This window comes from Salmo salar, chromosome ssa03 (assembly GCF_905237065.1).
Source record: "Salmo salar chromosome ssa03, Ssal_v3.1, whole genome shotgun sequence".
Classification (NCBI taxonomy): domain Eukaryota; kingdom Metazoa; phylum Chordata; class Actinopteri; order Salmoniformes; family Salmonidae; genus Salmo; species Salmo salar.
Window position 1 is genome coordinate 28,208,468 of NC_059444.1, and position 19,217 is coordinate 28,227,684.

The following is a 19,217-nucleotide window of genomic DNA, read 5'->3' on the forward strand; positions in this document are numbered from 1 at the left end:
AAACGTTCACAAAAAGCACAACAATTATTTTAAGAATTATAGATACAGAACTCCTCTATGCACTCGATATGTCCGATTTTAAAATAGCTTTTTGGTGAAAGCACATTTTGCAATATTCTAAGTACATAGCCCAGGCATCACGGGCTAGCTATTTAGGCACCCAGCAGGTTTAGCCTTCACCAAAATCATATTTACTATTATAAAAGTTTGATTACCTTTTGTTGTCTTTGTCAGAATGCACTACCAGGACTGCTACTTCAATAACAAATGTTGGGTTGGTCCAAAATAATCCATCGTTATATCCAAATTGCGGCGTTTTGTTCGTGCGTTCCAGACACTATCTGAAAGGGTAAATAAGGGTCGCGCGCATGGCGCAATTCGTGACAAAAAAAATCTAAATATTCCATTACCGTACTTCGAAGCATGTCAACCGCTGTTTAAAATCAATTTTAATGCCATTTTTCTCGTAAAAAAGCGATAATATTCCGACCGGGAATGTCCATTTAGCTAAACAGAGGAAGGTAAACAAAGCTTTCGGTCGACGTGGGCACGAGCCTGAGTCTCACAGTACTGTAACCAGCCACTACCCAAACGCGCTACTTTTTTTCAGCCAGAGCCTGCAAAGCCACGATTCAGCTTTTTACCGCCTTCTGAGACCCTATGGCAGCCGTAGGAAGTGTCACGGGACAGCTAAGATCCTCACTCTTCAATAAACAGAGACAAGAAGAACGACACCTTGTCAGACAGGCCACTTCCTGAATGAAACCTTCTCAGATTTTGGCCTGCCATATGAGTTCTGTTATACTCACAGACACCATTCAAACAGTTTTAGAAACTTTAGGGTGTTTTCTATCCATATGTAATAAGTATATGCATATTCTAGTTACTGGGTAGGAGTGGTAACCAGATTAAATTGGGTACGTTTTTTATCCAGCCGTGAAAATACTGCCCCCTAGCCATAACAGGTTAAGAAAATATTTGCAAAATAAAATAAGGGTGTAAAATTAAGTAAAACAAGATGACAACAATATCGAGGCTATATACAGGGGCTACCGGTACCGAGTCAATGTGCGGTAGTACAGGTCAGTCGAGGTAATTTGAATGTGTAGGTAGGGGTAAAGTGACTTTGCATAGATAATAAACAGCGAGTAGCAGCAGTATAAAAACAAAGGGGGGGGGGTCATTTGATTAATTGTGAAGCACTCTTATAGCTTGCTGTTAAGGAGACTTTTAGACCCAAACATGCCGCTCCGGTACCGCTTGCCATGCTTTAGCAGAGGGAACAGTCTATGACATGCGATGGAGTCAGGCAATTTTTTGGGCCTTCCTCTGACACCGCCTAGTATATCGGTCCTGGATGGCAGGAAGCGTGGCCCCAGTGATGTATTGAGCCGTTCGCACTACCCTCTGTAGCGCCTTACGGTCAGATGCCGAGCAGTTCCCATACCAGGCGATGATGCAACTGGTCAGGATGCTCTCGATGGTGCAGCTTTAGAGCTTTTTTAGGATGTGGGGACCCATGCCATCTTTTCAGTTTCTTGAGTGGGAAAAGGTGTTGTCGTGCCCTCTTCACGACTGTCTTGGTGTGTTTGGATCATGATGGGTGTTGTTTTTATTTATTTAACCCTTATTTTACCAAGTAAGTTGACTGAGAACACATTCACATGTACAGCAATGACCTGGGGAATAGCTGGGGATGATTAGGTGACGGTGTGAGTCCAGAATGGGAATTTATCCAGGACACCGGAGTTTAACACCCAAGTGCAATGGGATCTTTAGTGACCACAGAGTCAAGACACCCGGTTAACGTCCCACGCGAAAGATGGCACCCTACACAAGGCAAAGTCCTCAATCACTGCCCGGGGGGAATTTTTGGGGGGACCAGAGAAAAGATTGCTCCTATTGGCCCTCCAACACCACTTCCAGCAGCATCTGGTCTCCCATCCTTGGACTGACCAGATCCAACACTGCTTAGCTTCAGAGGTAAGCCAGCAGTAGGGTGCAGGGTGGTCTGCTGCTGGCTATTTGGCTCCAAGGAACTTGAAACTCTCGACAAGCTCCACAACAGCCCCGTCGATGTTAATGGGGGCCTGTTCGGCCCTCCTTTTCCTGTAAGCAACGATCTTCTCCTTTGTCTTGCTCACGTTGAGGGAGAGGTTGTTGTCCTGGCACCACACTGCCAGGTCTCTGACCTCCCTATGGCTGTCTCATCGTTGTCGGTGATCAGGCCTACCACTGTTGTGTCGTCAGCAAACTTAATGATGGTGTTGGAGTCATGCTTGGCCACGCAGTCGTGGGTGAACAGGGAGTACAGGAGGGGACTAAGCACGCACCCCTCAGGGGCCCTGTGTTGAGGATCAGCGTGGCAGATGAGTTGTTGCCTACCCTTACCACCTGGGGGTGGCCCGTCAGGATGTTCAGGATCCAGTTGCAGAGGGAGGTGTTTAGTCCCAGGGTCCTTAGCTTATTGATGATTTTTGTGGGCACTATGATGTTGAACGCTGAGCTGTAGTTAATGAACAGCATTCTCACATAGGTTTTCCTTTTATCCAGGTGGGAAAGGGCAGTGTGGAGTGCGATTGAGATTGTGTCATCTGTGGATCTGTTGGTGCGTTATGCGAATTGGAGTGGGTGTAAGGTTTCCGGGATGATGGTGTTGATGTGATCCATGACCAGCCTTTCAAATCACTTCATGGCTACCGACGTGAGTGCTACAGGGGGCGGTAGTCATTTAGGCAGTTTACCTTCGCATTCTTGGGCACAGGGACTGTGGTGGTCTGCTTGAAACATGTAAGTATTACAGACTCGGGTCAGGGAGAGGTTGAACATGTCAGTGAAGACACTAGCCATTTGTTTCGCTCATGCTCTAAGTACACACCCTGGTAATCCGTCTGTTTTAAGGTCTTGCTCACATTGGCTATGGAAAGCGTGATCACTGTCATCCGGAACAGCTGATGCTTTGATGCATACTTCAGTGTTGCTTGCCTCGACGCAAGCATGAAAGGCATTTAGCTCGTCTGGTAGGCTCGCGTTACTAGGCAGGTCGCGGATGCGTTTCCCTTCGGTGTCCGTAATAGTTTGCAAGCCCTGCCACATCCGACGAGCGTCAGAGCCAGTATAGTAGGATTCAATCTTTGTCCTGTATTGACACTTTGCCTGTTTGATGGTTCGTCTGAGGGCAAAGCGGGATTTCTTATAAGCATCCGGATTAGTGTCCTGCTCCTTGAAAGTGGCAGATCTAGCCTTTTGCTCGGTGCGGATGTTGCCTGTAATCCATGGATTCTGGTTGGGACATGTACGTACAGTCACTGTGGGGATGACGTTGTCGACACACTTATTGATGAAGCCGGTGACTGATGTGGTGTTGTACTCAATGCCATCGGATGAATCCCGGAACATATTCCAGTCTGTGCTAGCAAAACAGTCCTGTAGCGTAGCATCCGTCATCTGACCACTTCCGTATTGAGCTAGTCACTGGTACTTCCTTCTTTAGTTTTTGTTTGTAAGCAGGAATCAGGAGGATAGAATTATGGTCAGATTTGCCAAATGGAGGGCGAGGGAAAGCTTTGTATGCGTTTCTGTGTGTGGAGTAAAGGTGGTCTAGAGTTTTTTATTTATTTTTTTTATTTTATTTTTTTCTCTCTCTCTGGTTGCACATGTGACATGCTGATAGAAATGAGGTAAAACCGATTTAAGTTTGCCTGCATTAAAGTCCACGGCCCTGGAGCGCTGCTTCTGGATAAGCATTTTCTTGTTTGCTTATGACTTTAAACAGCTCGTTGAGTGCGGTCTTAGTGCCAGCATCAGTTTGTAGTGGTAAATAGACGGCTATGAATAATATAGATAGTGTGGTCTACAGCTTATCATGAGTTACTCTACCTCAGGCGAGCAATACCTGCCGATGCATGGAAATCCCCGCCAGCTCTAAATTATCCGTGTCGTCGTTCACCCACGACTCTGTGAAACATACTTTTTTAAAAATATCTTATGTCATGTTGGAAGGATAGTCTCAACTGTTGATCATCCAGTTTGTTTTCCGGTGAATAGAACCGATGGTAGTGGCGCTTTACTCACTCGCCTACGAATCCTCACAAGGCACCCTGACCGCCGCCCCCTGTTTCTTCGTCTTTGTCCAGTTCGATGTGATGAATCGCTGTTCTGAAGCTCTTTTCGGTCATAAGAAACGGTAGCAGCAACTTTATGTTCAAAATAAGTTCCATATAAAATAGCACAGTTGGTTAGGAGCCTGCAAAACGACAGTCATCCCCTCCGGTTTGGCGGTACTGACTTCGGACGAGTCCCGTGACTCTTGTGGGGGCTGTAGTGTGGATGGGTGTTTGACCTTTTTTGACTACGAGTACTCACACTATTTTTTTATTAGAGTAATCGAATGAAGGGAGAAAAAAAAAAAAATTATAACAAGGGAAAAAAAATTGCATTTATCTATATGCCATCAAATCAAATGTATTTATAAAGCCCTTTTTACATCAGCCGATGTCACAAATTGCTATACAGAAACCCAGCCTAAATCCCCAAACAGCAAGCAATGCAGATGTAGAAGCACTGTGGCTAGGAAAAACTCCCTAGAAATGTTTATTACATTTTTTATTTAACTAGGCAAGTCAGTTAAGAACACGTTCTTATTTACAATGATGGCCTCCCCGGGCCAAACCCGGACGATGCTGGGCCAGTTGTGCGCCTCCCTATGGAACTCCCAATCACGGCCGGATGTGATACAGCCTGGATTTGAACCATGGACTACAGTGACGCCTCTTGTACTGAGATGCAGTGCCTTAGACTGCTGCGCCACTCGGGAAAGGCAGGAACCTACGAAGAATCTAGAGAGGAACCAGGCTCTGAGGAGTGGCCAGTCCTCTTCTGGCTGTACCGGGTTGAGATTATAACAGTAAATGGCCAAGATCATCAGACGTTCATAGATGACCAGCAGGGTCTAATAATAATAATAATAATAATAATCAGTGGTTGTAGAGGGCGCAACAGGTCAGCACCTCAGGAGTAAATGTCAGTTGGCTTTTCGTAGCCGAGCATTCAGAGTTAGAGACAGCAGGTGCGGTAGACAGAGTTGAAAACAGCAGGTCTGGGACAAGGTAGCACATCCGGTGAACAGGTCAGGGTTCCATAGCTGCAGGCAGAACAGTTGAAACTGGAGCAGCAGCAGAAGCAGGTGGACTGGGGACAGCAAGGAGTCATCAGGCCAGGTAGTCCTGAGGCAAGGTCCCAGGGCTCAAGTCCTCCGTGAGAAGAGGGAGAGAGAATTAGTGGGAGCATACTTAAATTCACGCAGGACACCGGATAAGACAGGAGAAATACTCTAGATATAACAGACTGACCCTAGCCCCCCGTCACAAACTATTTCAGCATAAATACTGGAGGCTGAGACAGGAAGGGTCGGGAGCCACTGTGGCCCCCTGTCCGACGATACCCCCGGACAGGGCCAACCAGGTAGGATGTAACCCCACCCACTTTGCCAAGCACAGCCCCCACACCACTAGAGGGATTTTTTTCAAACCACCAACTTACTACCCTGAGACAAGGCTGCATATAGCCCATGAAGATCTCCCCCATGACCCGGACAGGAAGATCACGTCGGTGACTCAACCCACTCAAGTGACGCACCCCTCCTAGAGATGGCATGGAAGAGCACCAGTAAGCCAGTGACTCAGCCCCTGTAATAGGGTTTGAGGCAGAGAATCCCAGTGGAGAGAGGGGAACTGGTCCCTCCAGTGCTTTTCCGTTCACCTTCACACTCCTGGGCCAGACTACACTAAATCATTGGACCTACTGAAGAGATGAGTCTTCAATAAAGACTTCAAGGTCGAGACCAAGTCTGCGTCTCTCACATGGATAGGAGAAAGCCCTGCCTCCAGCTGTTTGCTTGGAAATTAAGGAGGCCTGCGTCTTGTGACTGTAGCGTACATGTACGGCTGAACAAAATCGGAGAGATGGGTAGGAGCAAGCCCATGTAATGCTTTGTTGGTTAGCAGTAAAACCTTGAAATCAGCCCTAGCCTAAACAGGAAGCCAGTGGCTAGCGTTGGTCACAAAAAGGAAATAAACAATATACCACGTTACTTCTAGTAATACATCTATTGTTTTTGTAACATTACAAAGCATGCTCATCTTTTTTTGTTTTGTTATTTTGGTGTAAATAAATTAATATTCTGGCTTGTAAAAAATCTGAGTCTGGTTGGTTTTACATCTACCTGCCACAGTGTTTGGTGTAGAGGTCGACCGATTAATCGGAATGGCCGATACAATCGTAAATCGGTGTTTTTGGACGCCGATTAAAAAAAATATATATATATATATTTATATATTTTTTTGCCCTTTATTTAACTAGGCAAGTCAGTTAAGAACACATTCTTATTTTCAATGACGGCTTAGGAACGGTGGGTTAACTGCCTTGTTCAGGGGCAGAACGACAGATTTTTACCTTGTCAGCTCGAGGATTCAATCTTGCAACCTTAGTTAACTAGTCCAACGCTCTAACCACCTGCTTTACATTGCACTCCACGAGGAGCCTGCCTGTTACGCGAATGCAGTAAGAAGCCAAGGTAAGTTGCTAGCTAGCATTAAACTTATAAAAATCAATCAATCACTAGTTAACTACACATGGTTGATGATATTACTAGTTTATCTAGCCTGTCCTGCGTTGCATATAATCGCTTAGGTACACGTTGCTCCAACCATAAACATCAATGCCTTTCTTAAAATAAATACACAAGTATATATTTTTAAACCTGCATATTTAGTTAATATTGCCTGCTAACATGAATTTCTTTTAACTAGGGAAAATGTGTCACTTCTCTTGCAAACAGAGTCAGGGTATATGCAGCAATTTGGGCCGCCTGGCTCGTTGCGAACTGTGAAGACTTTCTACCTAACAAAGACAGCCGACTTCGCCAAACGGGGGATGATTTAACAAAAGCGCATTTGCGAAAAAAGCACAATCGTTGCACGACTGTACGTTACCATAAACATCAATGCCTTTCTTAAAATCAATACACAGAAGTATATATTTTTAAACCTGCATATTTAGCTAAAAGAAATCCAGGTTAGCAGGCAATATTAACCAGGTGAAATTGTGTCACTTCTCTTGCGTTCATTGCACGCAGAGTCAGGGTATATGCAACAGTTTGGGCCGCCTGGCTCGTTGCGAACTAATTTGCCAGAATTTTACGTAATTATGACATAACATTGAAGGTTGTGCAATGTAACAGGAATATTTAGACTTAGGGATGCCACCCGTTTAGATAAAATACGGAACGGTTCCGTGTTTCACTGAAAGAAAAAAAAAAATGTTTTCGAGATGATAGTTTCCGGATTCGACCATATTAATGACCTAAGGCTCGTATTTCTGTGTGTTATTATGTTATAATTAAGTCTATGATTTGATACAGCAGTCTGACTGAGCGATGGTAGGCAACAGCAGGCTTGTAAGCATTCATTCAAACAGCACTTTCGTGCGTTTGCCAGCAGCCCTTCGCAATGCATTGCGCTGTTTGACTTCAAGCCTGTCAACTCCCAAGATTAGGCTGGTGTAACCGATGTGAAATGGCTAGCTAGTTAGCCGGGGGCGCGCTAATAGCGTTTCAAACGTCACTCGCTCTGAGACTTGGAGTAGTTGTTCCCCTTGCTCTACATGGGTAACGCTGCTTCGAGGGTGGCTGTTGTTGATGTGTTCCTGGTTCGTGCCCAAGTAGGAGCGAGGAGAGGGACGGAAGCTATACTGTTACACTGACAATACTAAAGTGCCTATAAGAATATCCAATAGTCAAAGGTATATGAAATACAAATCGTATAGAGAGAAATAGTCCTATAATTCCTATAATAACTACAACCTGAAACTTCTTAACTGGGAATATTGAAGACTCATGTTAAAAGGAACCACCAGCTTTCATATGTTCTCATGTTCTGCGCAATGAACTTAAACGTTAGCTTTCTTACATGGCACATATTGCACTTTTACTTTCTTCTCCAACACTTTGTTTTTGCATTATTTAAACCAAATTGAACATGTTTCATTATTTATTTGAGGCTAAATTGATTTTATTGATGTATTATATTAAGTTAAAATAAGTGTTCATTCAGTATTGTTGTAATTGTCATTATTACAAATGAATTTTAAAAAAAACGTCCGATTTAATCGGTATCGGCTTTTTCCGGTCCTCCAATCATCGGTATCGGCGTTGAAAAATCATAATCGGCCGACCTCTAGTTTGGTGGACAAAATAAAATGTTATGCCATGGTGCATAGTCATTGAATGCTAGTTACATTAAGTGTTTACATATTGTATAAACTTATGCTGTACATACCTTTTTTCCTTCTTGTGTATTGTCCATACTGTCTGTAGACACCACTTATTTATATCCCGGACTCTGGTCTCCCACCCGCCTTTCCTTGCTTTCTTCCCCTCACCTTCTCACACTCCCTCCCTCACTCTCGTTTCTCTCCCCTTCTCCCCCCAGAATGACGTGCCAGAGTGGGGTGATTCCCCTGCAGGCCTGTTCAACCTCCAGGGAGAGGAGGAGCCCTTCTCGTGGCCGGGTCCCAAGACTATCCATCTGCGGCGCACCTCTCAGGGCTTCGGCTTCACCCTGCGCCACTTCATCGTCTACCCACCAGAGTCTGCAGTGCACCCTTACCCCTTCCCAGTAAGCACCACAGTCACATGAACATTCCAAAGCTCTTCCATTCAGTTCATTCAGTTCATTTACTCTTTTCCATTCAGTACATTCAGTTCATTTACTGTAGCATTTTGTATGATGTCATTGTGGCAGGAGTTGCAACAAAATGAGAGTAATGCCCCGAACACAATTTGTGTAAAATCAGTTGATCCCTTCAAACAACTCCCTGAGCCCATTGAACTATGATATCTTCATCATTGCTGGTGGCAAATAACAAAATGGCAGATTTTATCCGTACCAAAGGATGTATGATACCTGTTGGGATATCAGACATTACAGACCAATGCTGCATCTGTAAGGGCATTAAAACTCATGTTGATATTCTTTTTTTTTTAGGAGGAAGAGCATGGACGCAGAGGTAAGCTGACAGTTCCCTCCTCTCCCTGTCTGTCCTTCACTACTGCATAGTCAGTCACTCTGCCTCCCACTTAGTATGATTTTTCCATATGTTGATTTAGCTCTTTTACTTCCTTGTTATGCACATGGTACAATGTAGCTGTCGTGTTAGGGTGACCTTTGTAGAGGCCTGCCTGATACAGTTTGGTCAGCAGCACCACCGGTTACTGTCCTCAACTGACCCTTGAACTTTATCCTTCTAACTGCACTTTGTTGTCATTGTCAACCCTTTCACATCACTACAAAACGTTGCCCAAAGCCCTTGTTTTTAGTTTTTCGCTTGTGTGTTTGTAGGTGTATGTGTGCACTTGTGCATGGGTGTTTTGTTGTTTTAGGACACTAGTCCTGTTTAGAGCTGTGGCTGTCATGACATTTTGTCAGCCGGTGATTGTCAAGCAAATAACTGCCGGTCTAACAGTGTATGACCGTTAATTAACATAAATACATAATTTAGCATCTCCTGTTTTCCCCGCATAGCCTACAAGCCATTGACGCAGACCTTTGGAACATCTATGTTTTAAGAAGTCTAATAAATCCATGTAATATAGCGTACACTATCACAATAAATCCAGGATTTATTTTACAGGTCTAAGGAAACATGATATGAAGAAAATGTAGTCTATTTTAGAAGAACAGAATAGCATACTCTTGAGTTGTCCTTATGTTAGGCCCTAATCTGTCTATGCCATATGGCTGTGGGCTACACTAGTTAATTTAGCAGACAAGATTTGCTTAGAATTCCGTGGCATTATTTCATAGTATGAAGAATACAATTGAATATAGCTGAATAAAATAAAGTATAATTTCTCCAAATGATTTGAGGTATTGCGCGCATTCTGTGTTGGCGTTTAACAAAGAAACAGGTACTCCTTTCTGCTTAATTTAGAGTTATTTATGTAACTTTAGTTGTGATACAAACGTTGAGCTATATGTTTTTTTTTTTTTAATACATTCTAAGGCTGCATAATGCGACTAATGATGACTTGAAAAAAGTCTAAGGCTCAGCTTTGTTTTTTGTTTTTTTGCATAGGCTATACACACTAGAGGTCGACCGATTATGATTTTTAAACGCCGATACCGATTATTGGAGGGCCAAAAAAGCCGATGCCGATTTTATTTATATATTAAAAAACCGTGTAATAATGACAATTACAACAATACTGAATGAACACTTATTTTAACTTAATATAATACATCAGTAAAATCAATTTAGCCTCAAATAAATAGTGTTGGAGAAGAAAGTAAAAGTGCAATATGTGCCATGTAAGAAAGCTAACGTTTAAGTTCCTTGCTCAGAACATGAGAACATATGAAAGCTGGTGGTTCCTTTTAACATGAGTCTTCAATATTCCCAGGTAAGAAATTTTAGGTTGTAGGAATTATAGGACTATTTCTCTCTATACCATTTGTATTTCATATACCTTTGACTATTGGATGTTCTTATAGGTACTTTAGTATTGCCAGTGTAACAGTATAGCTTCCGTCCCTCCTCTCGCCCCTACCTGGGCTCGAACCAGGAACACATCGACAACAGCCACCCTCGAAGCATCGTTACCCATCGCTCCACAAAAGCCGCGGCCCTTGCAGAGCAAGGGGAACAACTACTCCAAGTCTCAGAGCGAGTGACGTCACCAATTGAAACACTATTAGCGCGCACCCCGCTAACTAGCTAGCCATTTCACATCGGTTACACCAGCCTGATCTCGGGAGTTGATAGGCTTGAAGTCATAAACCGCTCAATGCTTGAAGCACAGCGAAGAGCTGCTGGCAAACGCACGAAAGTGCTGTTTGAATGAATGCTTACGAGCCTGCTGCTGCCTACCATCGCTCAGTCAGACTGCTCTATCAAATATCAAGTCATAGACTTAATTATAACATAACACACAGAAATACGAGCCTTTGGTCATTAATATGGTCGAATCCGGAAACGATCATTTCGGAAAGAAAACGTTTATTCTTTCAGTGAAATACGGAACCGTTCCGTATTTTATCGAACGGGCAGCAACCCTAAGTCTAAATATTGCTGTTACATTGTACAACCTTCAATGTTATGTCATAATTATGTACAATTCTGGCAAATGAATTGCGGTCTTTGTTAGGAATAAATGGACTTCACACAGTTTGCAACGAGCTAGGTGGCCCAAACTGCTGCATATACAATGACTGCTTGCACGGAACGCAAGAAAAGTGACACAATTTCCCTAGTTATAAGAAATTCATGTTAGCAGGCAATATTAACTAAATATGCAGGTTTAAAATATATACTTGCGTGTTGATTTAAAAAAAAAAAAAACGTTGATGTTTATGGTTAGGTACACATTGGTGCAACGACAGTGCTAAATCATCACCCTTTTGGCGAAGTAGGCTGTCATTCGATGAGAAATTAACAGGCACTGCATCGATTATATGCAACGCAGGACACTGTAGATAAACTAGTAATATCATCAACCATGTGTAGTTAACTAGTGATTATGTTAAGATTGATTGTTTTTAAGATACGTTTAATGCTAGCTAGCAACTTACCTTGGCTTCTTGCTGCCCTCGCGTAACAGGTAGTCAGCCTGCCACGCAGGCTCCTCGTGGAGTGCAATGTAAGGCAGGTGGTTAGAGTGTTGGACTAGTAACCGGAAGGTTGCAAAAACGAATCCCCGAGCTGACAAGTTAAAAATCTGTCGTTCTGCCCCTGAACAAGGCAGTTAACCCACCGTTCCTAGGCCGTCATCAAAAATAAGAATGTGTTCTTAAAACCTCTCTGGTATATGTAGCGTCCCACCTCGACAACAGCCAGTGAAATTGCAGGGCGCCAAATTCAAAACAACAAATCTCATAATTAAAATTCCTCAAACACACAAGTATTATACACCATTTTAAAGATAAACTTCTTGTTAATCCAGCCACAGTGTCTGATTTCAAAAAGGCTTTACGGCGAAAGCATACCATACGATTGTTAGGTCAGCGCCTAGTCACAAAACAACATACAGCCATTCTCCAGCCAAAGAGAGGAGTCACAAAAAGCCGAAATAGAGATAAAATGAATCACTATCCTTTGATGATCTTCATCAGATGGCACTCATAGGACTTCATATTACACAATACATGTATGTTTCGTTCGATAAAGTTCATATTTATATGCCAAAATCGCAGTTTACATTGGCGCGTTATGTTCAGTAATGTTTTGCCTACAAAACATCCGGTGATGTTGCAGAGTCACATCAATTTACAGAAATACTCATAAACTTTGAAAGATACAAGTGTTAACCTCTATGGTCTATGTGGGACGCAAGCGTCCCACCCCTGGTACACCCAATCAACAACAGGTGAAATATCAAGACCGCCAAATTTGAAAACAATTAAATGTCATAATTCAAATTTCTCAAACATACAACTATCTTACACCCTTTGAAAGATAAACATCTCCTTAATCTAACCACGTTGTCCGATTTCAAAAAGGCTTTACGGCAAAAGCATAAAGTTAGATTATGTTAGGAGAGTACATTGACAATAGCTGTGTGTAATGTTTTGTCAATTCAAAGACAGGCGTCACCAGAAGCAGAAAACCAGCTAAAATGATGCACTAACCTTTGACAATCTCCATCAGATGACACTCCTAGGACATTATGTTAGACAATGCATGCATTTTTTGTTCTATCAAGTTCATATTTATATCCAAAAACAGTGTTTTACTATGGCGTTGATGTTGAGGAAATCGTTTCCCTCCAATAACCGCCAGTCAAGCAGCACAACAAATGTAATAATTACTATTCGAAAACATTGGTAAAATATTATATTGTCATTCAAAGAATTATAGATTTACATCTCTTGAACGCAACCGGATTGCCAGATTTAAAAATAACCTTACTGGGAAATCACACTTTGCAATAATCTGAGCACTGCGCCCAGAAAAATACGCTTTGCGATACAGACTAACCGCCATGTTGGAGAGATCTAAAATCGAAAATACTATGTAAATAATCCATTACCTTTGATTCTCTTCATCAGATGTCACTTCCAGGAATCCCAGTTCCACAACAAATGTAGTTTGTTCGAAAAAGCTCATAACTTATGTCCAAAAAGCTCCGTGTTGTTAGCCCATGATCTATGCCAGCCGGACTTCTCGTCATGAACGAGGGGGAAAAAAATATTTACGTTCGTTCAAACATGTCAAACGTTGTATAGCATAAATCATTAGTGCCTTTTTTAACCAGAACATGAATAATATTCAAGGCGGACGTTTGCATTCTCTTTTAAAATGTTTTGGAATGAGAGTACCAAACATGAACTCGCGCGCCAGAGCCTAATCGGCCACCACCGTTCCAAGGCTCTTGTTCGTTCAGTTCTCACAGTATAAGACTCAAAACACTTTCTAAAGACTGGTGACATCTAGTGGAAGCCACAGGAAGTGCTCAAAAATTAATAAGCCCCTGTGTGTTTCAATGGCATAGGCTTAAAGGTAATTCAACACATCAGGTATCCACTTCCTGTCAGAATTTGTCTCAGGGTTTTGACTGCCATATGAGTTCTGTTATACTTACAGACACCATTCAAACAGTTTTAGAAAATTCAGAGTGTTTTCTATCCAAACCTGAACAATAATATGCATATTCTAGCTTCTGAGTTGGTGTAGGAGGCAGTTAAAAATGGGCACATATTTTTTTTCAGAATTCTCAATACTGCCCCCTAGCCCCAAGAGGTTATTAAGCATAGATCAACTTCTCCTTAATGCAACTGCTGTGTCAGATCTCAAAAAAGCTTTACGGTGAAAGCACACCATGCGATAATCTGAGTACAGCGCTCAGCCACCAAAACAAGCCAAACAGATACCCGCCATGTTGTGGAGTCAACAAAAGTCAGAAATGGTGTTATAAATATTCACTTACTTTTGATCTTCATCGGAATGCACTGCCAGGAATCCCAGTTCCACAATAAATGTTTGTTTTGTTCGATAAACTTAAATTTTACGTCCAACTACCTCCTTTTTGTTCGCTATTCCAAATGCACAAGGCGCGGGCACTAAGTCCAGACGAAAAGTCAAAAGTTCCATTACAGTTTGTAGAAACATGTCAAACGATGTATAGAATCGATCTTTAGGATGTTTTTATCATAAATCTTCAATAATATTCCAACCAGACAATTCCTTTGTCTTTAGAAATGAAAGGGAACGGAGCTCGTGCTCACGGCGGCGCGCGATCAACACCTAAAGGCTTTCAGCTGAGGCAGTTACTGTGACTGGTCTTATTCGCTCCCATTTCACAATAGAAGCCTGAAACAATGTTCTAAAGACTGACATCTAGTGGAAGCCTTAGGAAGTGCAATCTGACCAAATTTACACTGTATATTGGATAGGCAATCACTTGAAAAACTACAAACCTCAGATTTCCCACTTCCTGGTTGGATTTTGCTCAGGTTTTTGCCTGCCATATGAGTTCTGTTATACTCACAGACATCATTCAAACAGTTTTAGAAAGTGTTTTCTATCCAAATCTACTAATAATATGCATATCCTAGCTTCTGGGCCTGAGTAGCAGGCAGTTTACTCAGGGCACGCTTTTCATCCGGACGTGAAAATACTGCCCCCAGTCCCAAAGAACTTGATAATGCCTTGAATTTCCTGGTAGCATCCCCTTTGTGTGGCCGTAATGCCTCCTAAAAAGAATTGTGGCAACTGGCCATTGTGCCCTTGGGCCGAATATAATAATTATAATTCCCTTCTCCTGGCTGAGCGCTCCGAAGCTCACTCACATGGCTCTCCATCACGTGATCAGGTCTTTCTCACAGGCTACGAGTGAAGACAGACACATCGGGGACGCTTCTGCGTCCTTATCCAATTCCAAGGCACAATTGAAGATATTGTAAGAACTTTCCATTTATTTTTCGTCAGCCAACTAGATGAGTAGACCTAACGAACAGCAACAGCACTAGCCTATGTCAATCTACTATCCCCCATAGTACAAAAGTTGACCTATTCTTTGCAAGAAAGTAATATTCCACCCATACTCTGAGACAGTTGTGGGATGCGATAGATCCCAAATTAATACAACCACTAGTCTCCAAAAACCTCTAAGTAATGAGGCTGACGCAACAGATCAGAACCTTTTAGCTTAAAAAGTTGATAAACTATTAGGCTATTTCTTCACATTATAAGCGCAGCAATGCGCACACGGCAGTAGGCTAGAAGCGCAAATGCTTTTATTATAAAGGTGCATTTTTATGGTGAAAATGATCTTCCCCAAACTTGAAACTCACGCTCTGCTTATGTATTGTAGTTAGGCTCTACACCCGCTGTAAGTGGATTAATGTGCTTAATTTTAAGAAGTTATTTGCCACTAGTTGTGATACAAACCTCATCAAACATGTATGCCTATGGGCTAGGCTACATGAGGTGTGAGACTATGATTTGGAAAAGTCGGGGAAAAAGGCATGCGCTGTTTCTTGCCTTATGCTGTGCTTCATTCACAAGTGATAGGCTAATATTGTCACCCATCAGACAATACTTGATTTAATCTGGTCTTTACATATACTAAATGTGTGAAATTTGTTTTGATTTAGAATGGACCATTATCATGCACCTGTATTGAAACAGGGGCAGTGGAAAAAATACATGTCATCTATGCACTTAAATAGCAAATGGAGGATGCTATTCCTGTGGTTAATTTTCATGCCAGCCAGGTAGGCTATACTCCTGTTGTAAAGAGAAGCAATGTGCTTAACATTAGGAAAGTTGAGAAATAAATATAGTAGGCCTAGCCTATAGAAAGCTGATGGGATCCTCCTCTTTTTAATAAAGACCACCACTGTTTTCTCACGCAATTGCATAGCCTATAGAAATGTTGCGCAACATGAGTTCATGGGCTCTGATGAAGTGTTTGATTAGATTTTTGATTACATTTACATTGATGTCAGGGTGATTAGAGGGACAATAGAATGCTGAGTACCAGGCAGTTAACAAGTTCTGTAGGCTACTAATGAGCAGCATCTGAGCTTGGAGAAGCATAATTACCGTGACTAAACAGTCATGTGGAATTAGACTGCCATCATGACTCGTTACTGCCGGTGTGGCTGTGATACGGTCACCGTAACAGCCCTAGTCCTGTTGAAGAAAGATTGTAACCATTGACCCCTTTCAATTCACAACAATGTTGGCGTGAAGGTTTTTGTTTTTGTAGCACACTACTCCCGTTGAATAAAACGAATCACGCCCAGATTCTGAGCAATCCGTTTGGCCTATGGTCTGCTGTTCCATTGTGTCTCGCCGCCTCCTAACACCGCTATGGTAGTAGGTGTGTGTTTGGGATCTCCCTGTGGGTTGTTTGTGTGTTTAAACTGTGTTTAGTCTGAGTGCTTTTATTGAGCATAGGGTGGGTTTGCTGTTGCTGGAACCTGTCCAACTAGAGCTAAATAGCAGAGATTTATTTTGACTTAGCCTACGCTATTGCTCAAGTTATAGGCCTATGTCCAGGAAAGAAGCAATGTATGTACAATCCGGAAATTTGAAAGCAAATTTTATCCGTGTGCGTGTAAACATGCTAGGAAAAAAATGTACAGAAGACATTCACCAAAGAAAGAGGGCGAATGTCTAAATTCTCCTCTGAAGGATTCAATGAAATATGAAGATGTAATGTTTTGAACATACTGTGAAGGAAAAATACGATGATATCTTTGACAGTCAGCGAGATTGTCCAGAGAGCGAGACCGTAATAGCTTCCATGACTTTGGTCTCACTCTGTCTGGCCCTCAGTCAGGTCAGGGGAAAATATGAAGTAATCCAGGCCTTGCATTTCCTAATGCTGGACACTGGAAAGAGTGACAGAGTACAGACACAGGGACCTAATTGGCTGGCTGTGCTGTGACCCTGAGTTGTGAAAACTCAACCTGACATGCTCCCACCAGCTCAAACTGCCTTGGCTTGGCTGTGCTACCACTGCAGGAACGCTATAAACTAGGTTATTATGTTAAAAACATGGCACTCCGAGAGAGAGAGATCTTAAATCAATACTTTCGGTTTGCGTTCGTCAGTGTGCTTGTTTCAAGTTGTTGTTGCTGATGTCATCCAAATCGATCCTGCACCAGAGTACAGGCCTCAGTGTAACGCTCATTCCTTCCTTAAACGCGAATCTGACCATCACCCCTGTTGAGACAAAACCGCGACTCGTCAGTGAAGATCACTTTTTGCCAGTCCTGTCTGGTCCAGCGATGGTGGGTTTGTGCCCATAGGCGATGTTGTTGCCGGTGATGTCTGGTGAGGACCTGCCTTACAACAGGCTTACAAGCCCTCAGTCCAGCCTCTCTCAGCCTATTGAGGACAGTTTGAGCACTGATGGAGGGATTGTGCGTTCTTGGTGTAACTTGGGCAGTTGTTGTCATCCTGTACCTGTCCCGCAGGTGTGATGTTCGGATGTACCGATCCTGTGCAGGTGTTGTTACACGTGGTCTGCCACTGCGAGGACGATCAGCTGTCCTTCCTGTCTCCCTGTAGCGCTGTCTTAGGCGTCTCACAGTACGGACATTGCAATTTATTGCCCTGGCCACATCTGCAGTCCTCATGCCTCCTTGCAGCATGCCTAAGGCATGTTCATGCAGATGAGCAGGGACCCTGGGCATCTTTCTTTTGGTGTTTTTCAGAGTCAGTAGAAGGCCTCTTGTGTCCTAAGTTTTCATAACTGTGACCTTAATTGCTTACCGTCTGTAAGCTGTTAGTGTCTTAACGACCGTTCCACAGGTGCATGTTCATTAATTGTTGATGGTTCATTGAATCATGGGAAACAGTGTTTAAAGCCTTTACAATGAAGATCTGTGACGTTATTTGGATTTTTACAAATTATCTTTGAAAGACAGGGTTCTGAAAAGGGGACATTTCTTTTTTTGCTGAGTTTATATTGAAAGTGAAGTGTTTTTGTGTGCCTCATCAGGGGGATGCAACTATACACTCTATATACAAAAGTATGTGGATACCCCTTCAAATTTGTGGATTTGGCCTTTTCAGCCACCTGTTGCTGGCAGGTGTATAAAATTGAGCATACAGACATGCAATTCCCATAGACAAACATTGGCAGTAGAATGGCCTTACTGAATAGCTCAGTGATATTTTAATTTATTTTATTTTCTCCCTAACTTCGTGATATCCAATTGTGATCCATTTACGATCTTGTCTCATCGCTGCAACTCCCCATCGGGCTCGGGAGAGGCCAAGGACGAGTCATGCGTCCACCGAAACATGACCTGCCAAGCCCTGCTGCTGCTTAACACCCGCTCGCTTAACCCGGAAGCCAGCTGCACCAATGTGTTGGAGGAAACACCGTTCAACTGACGACGAAAGTCACCTACCCTAACCCGGACGACGCTGGGCCAATTGTGCGCCGCCCTATGGGACTCCCGGTCATGGGATCGAACCCCAGGCTGTAGTGACACCGCAACACTGCGATGCAGTGCCTTAGACCGCTGCGCCTCTCGGGAGGCTGAGCTCAGTGACTTTCATCGTGGCACCGTCATAGAATGCCACCTTCCCATCAAGTGAGTTTGTCAAATTTCTGCCCTGCTAGAGCTGCCCCGGGTCAACTGAAGTGCTGTTATTGTGAAGTGGAAATGTCTAGGAGCAACAACGGCTCAGCTGCAAAATAGTGGTAGGCCAAACAAGCTCACAGATTGGGACCTCCGAGTGCTGAAGCTTGTAAAAATGGTCTTTCCTTGGGTGCAACACTCACTACGAGTTCCAAACTGCCTCTTGAAGCAACGTCAACACAAGAGCTGTTCGTCGGGAGCTTCATGTAATGGGATTCCATGTCCGAGCCACTCACAAGCCTAAGATCACCATGCGCAATGCGTAGCATCGGCTGGAGTGGTGTAAAGCTTGCCGCCATTGGACTCTGGAGCAGTGGAAACGCATTCACTGGAGTGATTAATCATGCTTCACCATCTGGCATTCCGACGGACAATTCTGGGTTTGGCGGATGCCAGGAGATTGCTACCTGCCTGAATGCGTAGTGGTTTGGGCTAGGCCCCTTAGTTCCAGTGAAGGGAAATCTTAATGCTACAGCATACAATGACATTCTAGAAGATTCTGTGCTTCCAACTTTGGCCACAGTTTGGGGAAGGCCCTTTACTGATTCAGCATGACAA

General features: G+C 43.2%; 1 protein-coding gene across 1 annotated transcript in view; it reads left to right on the plus strand.

Annotated features, from left to right (window-relative positions):
• LOC106599254 (rho GTPase-activating protein 21) overlaps positions 1-19,217 on the plus strand; it is a 106,355-nt gene that overhangs the window by 30,766 nt on the left and 56,372 nt on the right. The window contains 2 exon segments of the mRNA XM_014190390.2: positions 8,490-8,675; positions 9,045-9,066. Of these exon segments, the coding sequence (XP_014045865.2) occupies positions 8,490-8,675; positions 9,045-9,066 (208 nt within the window).